We start from the raw sequence: 14,655 nt of genomic DNA, 5'->3' as shown, positions 1-14,655 counted from the left end.
CCACCCGTTACTTCCAATAAAATATCATAGCAGATTGCAGATATATGTTTATAAATATATAATTGCAGATATGTTTTTCAATTTAATGCTATAGTTATTCTTTGTCACCTGTGCTGGCGTCATTTTGTATTTATGTCCTTTGTCTTGGGGTAGAATGGAACAGAGCAGATCAGAGTTGTGCTATATGGCCATTCTAATAAGTTCTGTCAATCTTCCTTACCTGTAGAGGGCACTCTCTCCGCTCCGGGATGTAACCTGCGAGATAAGTAAAAAACAGTTCAGTAAAAATGTTATGGTCAAGTCAACCAGGTGTTGCCATTAATTATTAAATTATCACTACAAGAAGGACATAAATTGTTTAGGCCTAAAGATTTTTTACGCCGAGTCACGTGACCTCAGACACTAAAGGGAAAAAAGACGCAGCGAAAACTTGACGCATCTTTGACAGATTTTGGTTTGATTACTCAACCACAAATAGAAAACGGAAATAAAATATAATATCCAACTAAGATTATTTTTATTAGTCAGGCTATACAAAAACCTCCTGCCTGCATTTACAGCATATAGGCTCTATTACTGCAGGAACATTTGAGTAAGTTAAGTTTACAATGAGGGCTGATTCAATAATCCCATTCCTAAATTCGGTTTCCCTAAAAAGCCATTTGGTTAAGATGAATAAAAGAAAATACAGGATTCGATTAATTGCATTGTTTTTTGTTAGAATCACCTCAACACTCCAAATAATTTTGGCTTTAAACATGGAAATGTGAATGTCCATTGAGAACTATAGAGCCTATCTGAGTCCTTGCAGAGCAAATCCAAACCCCAAGTTCTCTACTACATTTGCAGCCCCACAAGACTGATGATGAAAGGAAGAAAAAAAACCAAAACAGATGAGACCCTCGTGCAAATGAAGGCAATTAGGATTTAGATCAGACCTCTTTGGGAGAGAGCATTTCATAATGAGGCTTAACTTGGCTTCTTATTCAACAGCTTCTTACTCGTATGTTCCATTCCACATTAAAGGTGACGTTATGTGGCCTATAGGCAGCTCTGTTTAGTAATTTTTCAAAAGACTATTCTTTAAGGAATACAGTAAACATCTTCTGTCAAAAGTAAAAATGAAACAGACTGACTGTCCAGTTCGCAATTTTGTATGGAACGTATTTCAGAATGTAGAAAATCTCTATTTAAAAGCTCAGACTAACAAAACATGGCATGTCAGACTAAACATAATTAAATGATCAAATAACATGATTGCAGTTTCTGTTTACTGGTTCTACCTACTACCAAAATCCTGAATTTTAAGAAATGTTGTTGTAGCATTTCTTTATTAGGAGACTTTGAACATAGCATGTGTGATTACATTGTCATAATAAAATGTGATTGCACTTTCTGCTTAATTACTATGGTTCTTCCTCCTTAATATCAAAAAGTGTCAACAATCTGACACTATGGTGTCACACTCTGTATAAGTCTGTATCACCATGACTCCAATGAAATGGAGCTGTGAGGCATAACTACAGTCTAAGTTCGTTGGTATAAAAATGCCCCTCAATATAAAAGAATTGATCTTATTGTTGCACGGTCGTTTTGGAACACATTGACAAAATGATTATAAAGGGCACCATGTCTTGTTTGTGCAGTTACACCCCAATAATGATTCAATGTAACCCCCTGACCCATGGTGTGATATAAAATGATTATAAATAATTAAGATGAATATTCAACTTCTTTTTACAGTGACCTGTGAGGCCTCTCACCTGTGTGGATCATGACATGTCGTTTGAGATGACATTTTGAGCCGAACCCATTTCCACAATCGCATCACCTGAATGGCTTCTCCCATGTATATGAGTCCTTCCGTGCCTTAGTAAATCTGGCTTCCGGGTAAACGTTTTCCCGCATGTGGTGCATCTGAATGGCTGCTCCCCTGTATGAGTCCTTCCGTGCCTTAGTAAATCTGGCTTCCGGGTAAACGTTTTCCCGCATGTGGTGCATCTGAATGGTTTCTCCCCTGTATGAGTTCTTATGTGCACTTGTAAATTTGACTTTTGGGTAAACATTTTCCCGCATGTGGTGCATTTGAATGGCTTCTCCCCTGTATGAGTCCTTACATGCGTTTCAAAATTTGACTTATGGGTAAACATTTTCCCGCACGTGGTGCATCTGAATGGCTTCTCCCCTGTATGAGTCCTCATATGATCTTGCAAATGTGACTTCCGGGAAAACATTTTCCCGCACGTGGTGCATCTGAATGGCTTCTCCCCTGTATGAGTCCTTACGTGCGTTTGCAATTGTGAATTATGGGTAAACATTTTCCCGCACGTGGTGCATCTGAATGACTTCTCCCCTGTATGAGTCCTTACATGCGTTTGTAAACTTGACTTCTGGGTAAACATTTTCCCGCACGTGGTGCACCTGAATGGCTTCTCCCCTGTGTGAGTCCTTACGTGCGTTTGAAAATTTGACTTCTGGGTAAACATTTTCCCGCACGTGGTGCATCTGAATGGCTTCTCCCCTGTATGAGTCCTTACATGCCTATGTAAATTTGACTTGTGGGTAAACATTTTCCCACACGTGGTGCATCTGAATGGCTTCTCCCCTGAATGAGTCCTTACGTGCCTTAGTAAATGTGACTTATGGGTAAAAATTTTACCGCAGATGGTGCATCTTAATGGCTTCTTCCCTGCATGAGTCCTTGTATGCCTTTCCATGTTGTACTTACAGGTAAAATCTCTCCCACAACTGGTGCATTTGAAAGGCTTTTCCCCTGTGTGAAATGTCTTGTGAATTTTGAAAATTTCCAAATTATAAAGCACTTTCCCACAAATCTTGCACTTGTTGTAGGGCATTTTGTGAGGTTCCAGCCTTGCTTTCTGAGTTGAACCCGCTTCCTCACAGTTTTGGCGACTGCTAGTATGGTCAGTTTCACTCTTAGTTACATGACAGCAGTCAGAGAGGGTATGGTCGTCACTTGTTGGTTCTGATTTTAAAAAGTTGTCTTCTTTGGCATCCAGTTGAATCACTTCAAATGAGGTGACAGCTAGGGGCTCTGTGTCTCCCTCTGTCTTGGTTTGGTAGATTTCTGAGGGCGGAGGCTGATCTTTACCATCATCATTTCCATCACAAAGAGGGGTAAATATGGTCTCAGCGGTATCAGCTACCTCCTGCAATGGAAGTTGGTCTTCCTGTGGACTGATCCAGACTTCCTGTTGTTCCTCCTTGGCTAGACTGGGGCTCCTCTCCTGCTCGCCATGCTGCTGATCAGATAACTGTGCAAAGCCTGGATAGAGGGAAAAGAAAAATCAGTGCCGTTATTTGCATCTACAGAGGTAGTTTAAAGTTTGGTCGTAGTAGCACACCCTGCTTACGTATCTTAGGTAAACCATAGAGCAGTGGTGCCCAACCCTGCTCCTGGAGAGCAACCCTCCTGCCTGTTTTCACTCCAACCCTGATTTAACACATCTGATTCAATTAATGAAGGTCTTGGTCAGTAGGTATTTAGTAGAATCAGGTGTGTTAAATTAGGGTTGGCGTGAAAAACGGCAGGATGGTGGTTTTCCAGGAGCAGGGTTGGGCTCCACTGCCATACAGACTAGGTGTAGCGTCCCCATATTGACAGAATTTTAGAATTAGCTATACCTAATATGTATGGTTTACCTAAGATACACAAACAGGATGTCCCATTACGACATATTGTTTGTATGTGTTAGTGGGATAATTTGGAAGGGCTAGTTTGTCTTAGGTAGAGAGTAAACAGGATGGTGTGTCGGTCAGAACACAGGAATGAAGAGGAGACGTGAACTTCGTTTGTCTGAACTGTATTGAAATCCAGCATAAATTATAGCGAGTTCTGCAACAACAAGAAGGGAATTGCCATTAGGCACTACCATTGCAACATTACAGGATATGAGTTAGGCTATCAATAAACATAATAAAGGTATGTCCATCCAGTCAGTGGTTCTGAGTTATTCAACATAACAATAGCTTTACAATATCAGAAACGGTGGCCTCAAGCTACATACATTTAGAGTAGGCCTATTACTATCAAATACGAGATATACGAGTAGGCCTATTACTATCATATGCTGGAGAGATGAATAACAAAATGGAGTCCACGTTGGACGATCAACACAACGACCAAACTAACACATGACGGCATAAGCTGCACGTTAGTCTATAACAGAGTGTAAGGCATCACCTTTGCTAGTTTAGCACTTAAATCAAGGAATTATGGCAGACATTCTAACACTGAATATATCTTCTCACATTTTAGAACCTACGGGTGCGCAGTGAGCTAACAACTACTACTTAGACTAGCTAAACATAACGAGGCAACTCAGACTGAAACACTTACTTTTCGTCAGTGACTCAAAGAACAAGCTGGATCGCAACAAAGGACAAATGAGGATAACGTCACTATACACCTAGACACAAGTATTGCAGGGGAAAACTACATGTAGTGTGCACTTATAACATAAAGGCAGTCTGAACGTGCGCTAGGCAAGGCATCTAGCTTCAAACTACAACTGAACATAGGCTGCGTCACTCACAACCGGAGAATTTGGCCAGAGTCTTAAAGGGGCAGGCAGTCTTAAAGGGGGAGGCACCTATAAATGTCGGCGCCTTTTTTACAGTATGATTAACTCAGTGACCTATAACATCTCTAAGTTTCTTGCAACTATTCTTAACTTGTTGGTAGGCAGTAATGAACATCACATTCAGAACACTATGGGTTTTGTGGATAAGGTGAGGGACATCATTATGGAGAGGGACGAAACTGTGGTCTCTTATGAAGTTAAGTCTCTCTTCACGTGCGTTCCTGTTGATTAAGCAGTGGAGGTAGTCCTATGAAATTACAAAATGACCCCACCCTTAGCAATAGGGTGGGGTCAACTTTTGATTATTGATGTTTACCGTAAACCAAGATATAATGATCAGTACTTAAGGTTTGATTCTCATCATCCACTGGGGCACAAACTAGGAGTCAGAAAAATCCTGTCAGCCTTCGTGGCCGTCTCCTGAAAGTTGTTGTTGGTGGACAACTTGGAGCTAGCCAAGGCAGCACGGACGTGTGAGGGGAGCTGACGGTGGAACAGCTGACCGAAAAGGAAGGCGGGGTCGCACGAACCCAGCATAGTCAGCATCTTGTCCATTAGTTCCGAGGGCTTGCTGTCCCCCAAGCCTTGGAGTGAAAACAACCAGTCTGCCTGCTCCACCTCTGCTAGCTCAAAAGCCTGCAGCAAGTGTCTCTTAATTGTGTCGTACTTATCCACCGACGGAGGGTCTTGCAGCAGGCCCAATATCCGTGACGCCGTAGATGTCCCGAGTGCTACCACGACGTAGTAGTACTTGGTCTCAACCACGGTGATGTTCCTAATAGCGAACTGGGCTTTGATGTGAGCGAACCACGCTGCCGCAGCCGTTTCCCAGAAGTCTGGCAGTTTGAGCGAGACGGCGTTAGCCACTGCCCCACTACTGGTAGCTTCGTTTTCCATGGCTCACGTCGGGGTCACCAATGTGGAGGATGTAAGAAAGGAGACGAGATTGCTTCTCCGTTTGATCACACAGCCGTGGGGTCGTTTATTTCCTCTATCTACCTTCAAGTGAACAGTTCACAACATCAGAACCTCAGCCTTGTGTCTACCTACAATCCCCCCCTGTTAGGGGTGGGCGGATCGATCCAAATATCGATAACACATGGGCATCGATAACAGCGCGTTGGGATCGATGCCAGTTTCAGTTTCCCTCTTATAAGTCACCCATTTCAACAAAGAGTAGAACTGTCTGAACAAACAACGTTCTATTGTCATGAACACATACACGCCCACTTTGTTTCTCCTCCACTGCTTTTGTTGTTGTGTCGTCACGTGAACATACGCGTCGCGCGCACGCGCAGAAGCACTCCGACTACCGGCGCCAATCCGACATGTGGAGTGATGGCAGAGAGAAAGAGGAGCGCTGCGTGGAGTTATTTTACACGTGAAAACACACATGAAAACCTTGCGAACTGCTTTGTGTGTAAAAAGGCTGCTCGCTACTGTGGCAACACCACCAATTTATATAAACATATGAAAAACCACGAGAAAGAGGAGCAGAGCTTCAAAAGAAATGAAGGGAGGAGGAGGGGGACATCTAACGGACAGACAGACAGACCCCCAGCCCAGAGACGGAGTTCACTGGCAGTCCTTTCAGAGAGGCAAGGAATAGCCAGGTAGGCTACGTAGTGAAATTCATATTCTAGTCACATCGGATCTTAAGCATTGTTTAATGTTAGATTTTCAAACGGTGACTGCACATCATTAGCTATAAAGTCTATATTCAGGCAACCAAATAAATTCAGCCCATTGAAACTTATGTAAGTTAGTTATTTTAATGGAATTGAAAAAAATACCTCAAAACTGAAATATAAAAATGGCTGAATACTGTAACCTTTTTGTGTAACTGTGAAAGGGAGACTATTCCTGTATGCAGTCTATATAGGCTATAGACCTACTTATTTTGTTATTTCATCTAGGTGATCCCCCAAGAGCTCTCAATATAACCGGAAGCCTTGCCGAAATGATTGTGAAGGACATGCAACCTTTCTCTGTGGTTGAAGATCAGGGTTTTGGGAATTTTGTCAAGACACTTGAGCCACGCTAGAAGATTCCAAGTAGGAAGACTTGGAATAATGGAAGGGAAAATACCAGAAAAGTATGAAGAATGCCGATCAAAAGTTAAAAATAAAAATCTCTGGATGGTGCAAACACTGTTGTACTCACAACAGCCATGTGGACATCTAGAGCCACAGAGGCTTATTTAACTGTCTCATGCCATGTCATTGATGAGAACTGGAAAATGCAAGCCTGTGCCCTGGAAACCTGTAGTTTTGCAGGAAAACACAGCGCTGACAACATTTGCACAGAATCAAAACGCACTGGTGAACGGGGCATAACTGACAAAGTTCAGGCTGTAGTCACAGATAATGGAGTCAACATGGTTGCTGCAGTGCGCAAAGCAAGTTGGGTGCATTATCCATGTTTTGCACACACTTTAAATTTAGTGGTAAAAGACTATTAAGGCTCTTCCTGATCTACTTAACATCCAGCAGAGATGCAGTGCTATAGTAGCTTTCTTTCACCCTGCACAAGAACAGCAGAGAAGCTCAAAGAAATCCAGAAACCGCTGAAGTTTCCAGAACAAAAACTGATAGTCAGTTGAAAGAAGGTGGAACTCTGTGTTCTATATGTTCCAGAGACTCTGAGCAGAAGGAAGCTATTACAAGAGTCCTCTGTCTTCTTGTAGAGAGCTCACTGTACTTACGTGAGACAGACTGGTTCATGATCAGTCTCTCCATTGTTATTTTCTTGAAAGAGGTTGAACAACATGTAAAACTTATTTCTTCTGCGAACAAAAAGGTTGTGAAAACTTTTAATGTATGCATGTCTTGTAATATCTTTATGTAATGGAATGGAATGTAGCCCTGGCTCTTTTATACTGCTCAAAAAAATAAAGGGAACACCTAAAAACACAATATAGACCTCGATGAATGAAATATTTCAGCTGAAAATCTTTATTTATTAGACAGAGGAATGTGTTTAGAGCAAAATAACCTAAGAATGATCAATGGAAATCAAAATCATTAGCCCATTAAGGTCTGGATTCAGAATCATACTCCAAATCAAAGTGGAAAATGAGAACATAGGCTGATCCAACTTCTGTGGAAATTCTTCAAGACGATTCAAAATGAGGCTCAGTAGTGTGTGTGGCCTCCACGTGCCTGTATGCACTCCCTACAACGTCTGGGCATGCTCCTGATGAGACGACGGATGGTCTCCTGAGGGATCTCCTCCCAGACCTGGATCAGGGCATCGGTCAACTCCTGGACAGTCTGTGGTGCGACATTGCGTTGGCGGATGGTACGAGACATGATGTCCCAGAGGTGCTCGATTGGATTCAGGTCTGGGGAACGTGCAGGCCAGTCCATAGCATCAATGCCCTCGACATACAGGAACTGCTGACACACTCTGGCCACATGAGGACGAGCATTGTCATGCATGAGCAGGAACCCAGGGCCCACTGCACCAGCATATGGTCTGACAATGGGTCTGAGGATCTCATCCCGGTACCTAATGGCAGTCATGGTACCTCTGGCTAGCACGTAGAGGTCTGTGCGGCCCTCCAAGGATATGCCTCCCCAGACCATCACTGACCCACCGCCAAACCGGTCATGCTGGAGGATGTTCCAGGCAGCAGAACGTTCTCCACAGCGTCTCCCGACTCTCTCACGTCTGTCACATGTGTTCAGTGTGAACCTGCTCTCATCTGTGAAGAGCACAGGGCGCCAATGGCGAATCTGCCAACCAAGATGTTCTCTGGCAAAGGTCAATCGGGCTGCACGGTGTTGGGCTGTGAGCACAGGCCCCAATTGTGGACATCGGGCCCTCATACCATCCTCATGCATTCTGTTTCTCACTGTTTGAGCAGAAACCTGCACATTAGTGGCCTGTTGAAGGTCGTTTTGTAGGGCTCCGGCAGTGCTCCTCCTGTTCCTCCTTGCACAAAGGACCAGATAGCGGTCCTGCTGCGGGGTCGTTGTCCTCCTGCGGCCCCCTCCACGTCTCCTGGTGTACTGGCCTGTCTCCTGGTACCTCCTCCATGCTCGGGACACTGTGCTGGGAGACACATCAAATCTTCTTGCCACAGCACGCATTGATGTGCCATCCTGGATGAGCTGCACTACCTGAGCAACTTCTGTAGGTTGCAGATACCGCCTCATGCCACCTCTAGTGGTGAGGGCACTAGCAAAATGAAAAACTAACCAAAGATCGGTCAGAAAAGATGAGGACAGGCAAATGGTCTGTGGCCACCACCTGCAAATCCATTCCTTTTATAGGGGTTGTCTTGCAAATTGTCTAATTTAAACCTGGTGGAAATTAGACAATTTACCAACAGGTGAAATTGAGTCACAAATCAGTGTTGCTTCCTAACTGGACAGGTTGATATCTCAAAAGTGTGATTGACGTGGAGCTACATCGCATTGCTTATGTGTTCCCTTTATTTTTTTGAGCAGTGTAGTACGTCCAAATTTAATATCCTTATAATCTAAATTGGGCAAATGAAAGTTTTTTTTTCAGATATCCAAATTTGAAATTCCCAAAAGGCTCTGGTATAACTACAAGTAAAAAAAAAAGTTCCAAAGTTTGGCTAAGAGAATCACAAAACATACAGTTGTTTTTATCAATGTTACAACTTTGTCTCAGAAACTCATTACAAGGATAAATATAATTTATCATTTTAAGATGAGTTTCTTTCGCTTTTGGTGAAATAGGGAGAGTAAGGTATCTGGTTCTAATTCTGACTATAATCTCTTTGGGATAATCTTTATTTAATAGATTTTTTTTCTTTTTAATGGCAGAGAAAAGAGTACGGCGGTAAGGCCACCCCATACAATTTTGTTTGTGCATCTTTTTTTCGCCGTAAAATCGAGATTGTCTGTATAAAGTGAAGCCATCTGTGGTACTAACACGCCATAAGGCAACCTTCCTTTTATCATATTCACCATTACTTGTCAGTGCCACGGTCTCCAAACCATACAACATAGCTGGTCTCACAATCATCTTGTACCCTCTTGCTGGTACCCTTCTGTCCCAAATCAACCCTGACACTCTTCTCCACCCACTCCACCCTGCCTGCACTCTCTTCTTCACCTTTCTTCTGTACTCACGTTACTTTGCACAGTTGACCTCAAATATTTAAACTCATACGTCTTCGTCACCTCTACTCCTTGCATCCTCACCATTCCACTGTCCTCCCTCTCATTCACACATATGTATTCCGCCTGAAAAATCTGTCATAACAAAGAATTATAAAGAAAGGAACAGAAGGGAGGAAATCATAGTAACAAGACTAGGATTGGATCACACAGGATTAAATGGGACTTTGTTTATAATGGGGGAAAAGGACAGTGATAAGTGTGAGGACTGTCGAGTTAAAGAAAATGCTGAACATGTAATATTACATTGTAACATGTATGAAGTGGAAAGAGAAAGGTCACAGGATAAAGTCCGAGAGGCGGGACGGCTTAGGCTTTTGATGGATATACACTACAGCATAACGACCCTCAACAGCAGTGGTTCTCAACCTTTTTGGGGTCCTGGACCCCCTGCCTATTTTTGATCTACCCTGAGGACCCCTCCACCTGATCTTGGGGGAGGGGGTTTGCAATTTGATAGAAACAGTAGAAACTGCATTTTAAATTGCATTATAGCATTTATTCACTCTTTGGGGCAAAAATAAGAGCTTTCAGTTGTAACTTAGATATAGTTAACAAAACAGAATTCTTATGCAGTAACTTTCAGATATATGTAACAAAACAAAATATGTATTCAGTAACTTTCAGATATATGTAACAACAGAATTTTTATGCAGTAACTTTTAACAATGCAAACGGGAGCGAGATCTCTTATTAAAATACAATAAATTACACTTGTGAAACAGATGTAATTAGAGAAAAAAGTCCTGTTACCCTTTATAGTTTAGGTAGATAAAGGTCTCAGTCACATTTGAGTAAAATAATCCTATTTCTATAAATGTCATAGGATCTTTTTTTTAAAGATATTTTATTTTCACGGACCCCTTGCAATTACACCACGGACCACTAGGGGTCCGCGGACCCCCGGTTGAGAAACACTGCTCTACAGCACCCCTGGAAGGCAGGGAGCAAGCTGGAAGAAGAACAAAAGAAAACGGGAAAAAAAGGTCGGGATACTTCCACATAAGTACCTAATCACTAATAAGATTAAAGAGATGCCCTTTAAAATCATTCATAAATATTGTCCCGCCAATCACTAAATGCACAAATTTAAAAGAGTCGTACAGGTGAACTGTTCTTCCTGTGATGAACAGCCAGAAACAGTGTTACACCTGTTTTGGCACTGCTCTCACACCAAGAAATGCAGGCAAGACCTTTGCAGATTTGTCATTGATCATCTTTTCAGACTTTGTTTTATTATGGGAGAACGTAGTATTTGGTTTCTTTAAACACCCAATAAAAGGTGATAACTATTTTTCCATACTAAATCCATTAATAATATTGGCAAAATGTTTTATTCACAAAAGCAAATTCACAAACATCCTTTTGTTATTTTCTTGAAAGAGATTGAACAACATGTAAAACTTATTTCTTCTACGAACAAAAAGGTTGTGAAAACTTTTAATGTATGTATGTCTTTTAATATCTTTATGTAATGGGATGGAATGTACCGCTGGCTCTTTTACTTATGTTCGTTCAATATACTGTCCTCTGTATGCGAAATCAATTGTATCAATAAAGATTTGTTAAAAACAAGAGAGAGAAGAAGAAGAACCCATTCACAGAGGTCTGTGTTCATTCCCGTAGCAAATAAACAATGACATCACATTGAAAGAAGGAATGCAAGAATGTTTTGATTATGGATGGCACACACGATTTTACCAACCTATTCTCTGTAACGCAATACGGGGCGTCAACACCATGTCCAGCAGTCTCCTCTGTCGATCTATCTCTTCCTCATACTCCGCTATCGTCCTCTCGAAAGCTCCTATTATCTCCTCAGCTGCTGCTGTTAGTCGCTCGATGACGAACGATCTTAAAAGATTTGTTCTGGACATGGTAAACTCAACGGGGAAGTAAAACCAGTTGAACTCCAGCGGCACGATGTCGCGTAGCTGATTTTCTGTCCGCAGGTGGCTGGTTTTCTATCTTCTACTTGAAGTTTAAAACCGGTTGACGTTAATCACAAAAAGTGCACTACCGCCACCTGTTGAGCTATAGTGTGAACAAGTGATCCTTTTTTTTAATACCTTTATTACACAAAAAAATCTGGCCATAACAATAACAAATTAGCAAATAGTACAGCTCAGACTGACCTATTACAATTTTTTTAATATTTCACAAAACAATAAAAAAATAAGAAAATATAAAGACTAAAAGACAGGTCTCATCAGAAATTAATATAGGTATGTTTTTGTAAATATTCAAAGCTTGTTTGGTTTGTATACATTTCAGAGCTTTCTTAAAATTTATTGATTCATTCATAAAGACTAAGAATAGTGGCCTGGCATTAATAAATCTAGATCTATGGATAAATTGTTTAGCCATGATAATCAGGCTATTGTACAATATTTTCACATTTTTATCCTCCATTATAAATCCAAATTTAATATCCTCATAATCTAAATTGGGCAAATTAAAGTTTTTTTTTCAGATATCCAATTTTGAAATTCCCAAAAGGCTCTGGTATAACTACAAGTAAAAAAAAGTTCCAAAGTTTAGATAACAGAATCACAAAACATACAATTGTTTTTATCAATGTTAAATCTTTGTCTCAGAAACTTATTACAAGGATAAATATCATTTATCATTTTAAAATGAGTTTCGTTCACTTTTTGTGAAATAGGGAGAGTGAGGTATCTGGTTCTAATTCTGACTATAATCTCTTTGGGATAATCGTTATTTAATAGATTTTATTTATTTTTAATGGCAGAGAAAAGAGCACGGCGGTAAGGGCACCCCATACAATTTTGAATGTGCATTTTTTTTCGCCGTAAAATCGAGATTGTCTATATAAAGTGAAGCCATCTGTGGTACTAAGACGTCATAAGGCACCCTTCCTTGTATAACCACTGAGTATTGTTTTTTGGACGCGTCACATTGAAAATTTTCAATGAATTCGTTGTAATCTAGAAGATTTCCTCTTGAATCCATCAAATATAAACTTGACTAAATACCTCTCTCCACCCAATCATAACATGCATGCATAACTACTTTCTTGGATGAGAGACGAAACGTCTTCACGGATATATACCAAGTCCAGTTGCACTTGATTCAACTCCTTAGGATACACAGGGCGTGTCTTGCCAAGAAAAGCAGTGGGATCCATAATAACGCTGCGCCGGCAGGGACGATCCCGACACACCCGCGGGCTCATTTGGGCCTATTCTTTTTCTCATTCGGGGTACTTTCTCCTGCAACGGTCAACACGCCAGGTTGCCCTTTAAGTCCCTTGCTATTTGCCCTTGCCATAGAACCCCTGGCAATAAAACTTCGTTCCAATCCTCTAATTAAAGGTATAATTAGACACGGAAACGAACAAAAACTGTCTCTATATGCAGATGACTTATTGTTATACGTATCCGACCTTTCTGTTTCTGTCCCTGCAGCCCTTGCCACTTGCACATCCTTCAGTCACTTATCAGGGTATAAACAAAATTTTAGTAAAAGTGAATTGATGCCACTTAATGTGGCCGCAAAAAGTTTCTCTCTGCATAACTTTCCATTTAAAAAGGTTCATAAAACTTTTACCTATCTCGGTGTACATGTCACAAACAGACTTGAAAACCTTTCAGGCCAACTTTGTCCCCCTTTTAACCCGTACTAAGGACAATTTGGAACGCTGGTCATTGCTGGACCTCTTTTTAGTCGCAAGAATTATATTAAAATGAACCCCCTCCCTAAATTCCTATATCTCTTTCAGTGCGGGCCGTCGGTGGCAATATGGTGCTCCACGCCGTGCTTGGACACCGCTGATGAGAATGTAGGTGAGGTCAGGGAACTCTGCGAGCAGGCGTTGATACGTATCTCCAGCGGCGAGCATGTTTGACAGCCCGAGCGTCCCTGCACCTCCCATTGTGCATGGGTATGTAGCGAAAGAGACAGCATCGATCAAGCGACAGTTTGTAACATCCACCAGCAGCCCTAAGGCGAAGTCCGCGCCCAGGAGGGGAACCGACACCGCGGCCATAACGAAGTCCCAGCCAAAACGCCGCCCGCCGAAATACACCTCCACATACCTGGTGCCGTAGGTACGTATGGGCGTGCCGTTCACGGCATCCATCCGGGGGCCTTGTCCGCCGGCCATGGTGTCCGCGGCCGATGCAGGCAGGATGCGACGCTCAGCGCCCGAGTCGACCAGCAGCCCCCGGCCAGATAAGGCGGCCTTGATAAACAATAGCCTGCTGTTCTCGCCGGCGCTCATAGGCGCTATTGAGCGCCGATCCTGGCGTTTCCCTGGACGCTGAAGCTGCATGGCGGGCGACACTGCTTGGCCCTGGCACCAAACCTGTTGTGGTAATAACACAACCCGCTGTCATGCTGGCGGTGGGCAGCCACCGCAGCCGCGGTGCCCGCTGCGTCCTCCAGAGGCGGGGGCGAGGTCTGGGTGGGGAGCATGGCATGAACAAACTGCTGCCGGTTGGCGAGGAAAATCCTGTCCGCTGCCGCACCCAGAGTGCAGTAGACTTTGGTGGAGGAGAGGGAGGCGCTGGGTGCTACCGTAGAAAAATATGGGTGAAAATGAAGGAGGGATCCGCCGAGCCCAAAACGGCCAACAGCTTCTCCAGCAGCTCAGACGGTTTGCTATCGCCGACTCCGTTGAGTGACAACAGGCGATCCGCCTTCTCCATCTCCGAAAGCTCAGAGCTGCAAAAGGAAGGCCTTGAGTGCGCCGTATTTTCCCACAGCCGGGGGGGGGGGGCTTCCAGTAACCCCATAGCTCGGGCCGTCGTCTGGGCATCTAACGCCGCCACCACATGGAAATATCTCGTAACGTCCGGCGTTATTCCTCCCAGCTCGAACTGGGCTTCAATGTGCTGAAACCATGGCCGGGGACTGTGCTGCCTAAAGTCGGG

At 42.8% G+C, this 14,655-nt stretch overlaps 1 protein-coding gene across 1 annotated transcript; it reads right to left on the bottom strand.

Moving 5' to 3' along the window:
• Positions 1-1,772: 1,772 nt before the first annotated feature.
• Positions 1,773-5,501, bottom strand: LOC130124312 (gastrula zinc finger protein XlCGF57.1-like). The gene is made up of 2 exons (XM_056293773.1): positions 5,177-5,501; positions 1,773-3,286 (listed from the first exon to the last, which is right to left on the bottom strand). The coding sequence occupies exons 1-2, from the start codon at positions 5,499-5,501 to the stop codon at positions 1,773-1,775; spliced, it is 1,839 nt and encodes a 612-aa protein (XP_056149748.1).
• Positions 5,502-14,655: the final 9,154 nt, after the last annotated feature.

The sequence above is a fragment of the Lampris incognitus genome, chromosome 14 (assembly GCF_029633865.1).
Source record: "Lampris incognitus isolate fLamInc1 chromosome 14, fLamInc1.hap2, whole genome shotgun sequence".
Classification (NCBI taxonomy): domain Eukaryota; kingdom Metazoa; phylum Chordata; class Actinopteri; order Lampriformes; family Lampridae; genus Lampris; species Lampris incognitus.
This window is presented reverse-complemented; position numbering and strand designations above follow the sequence as displayed.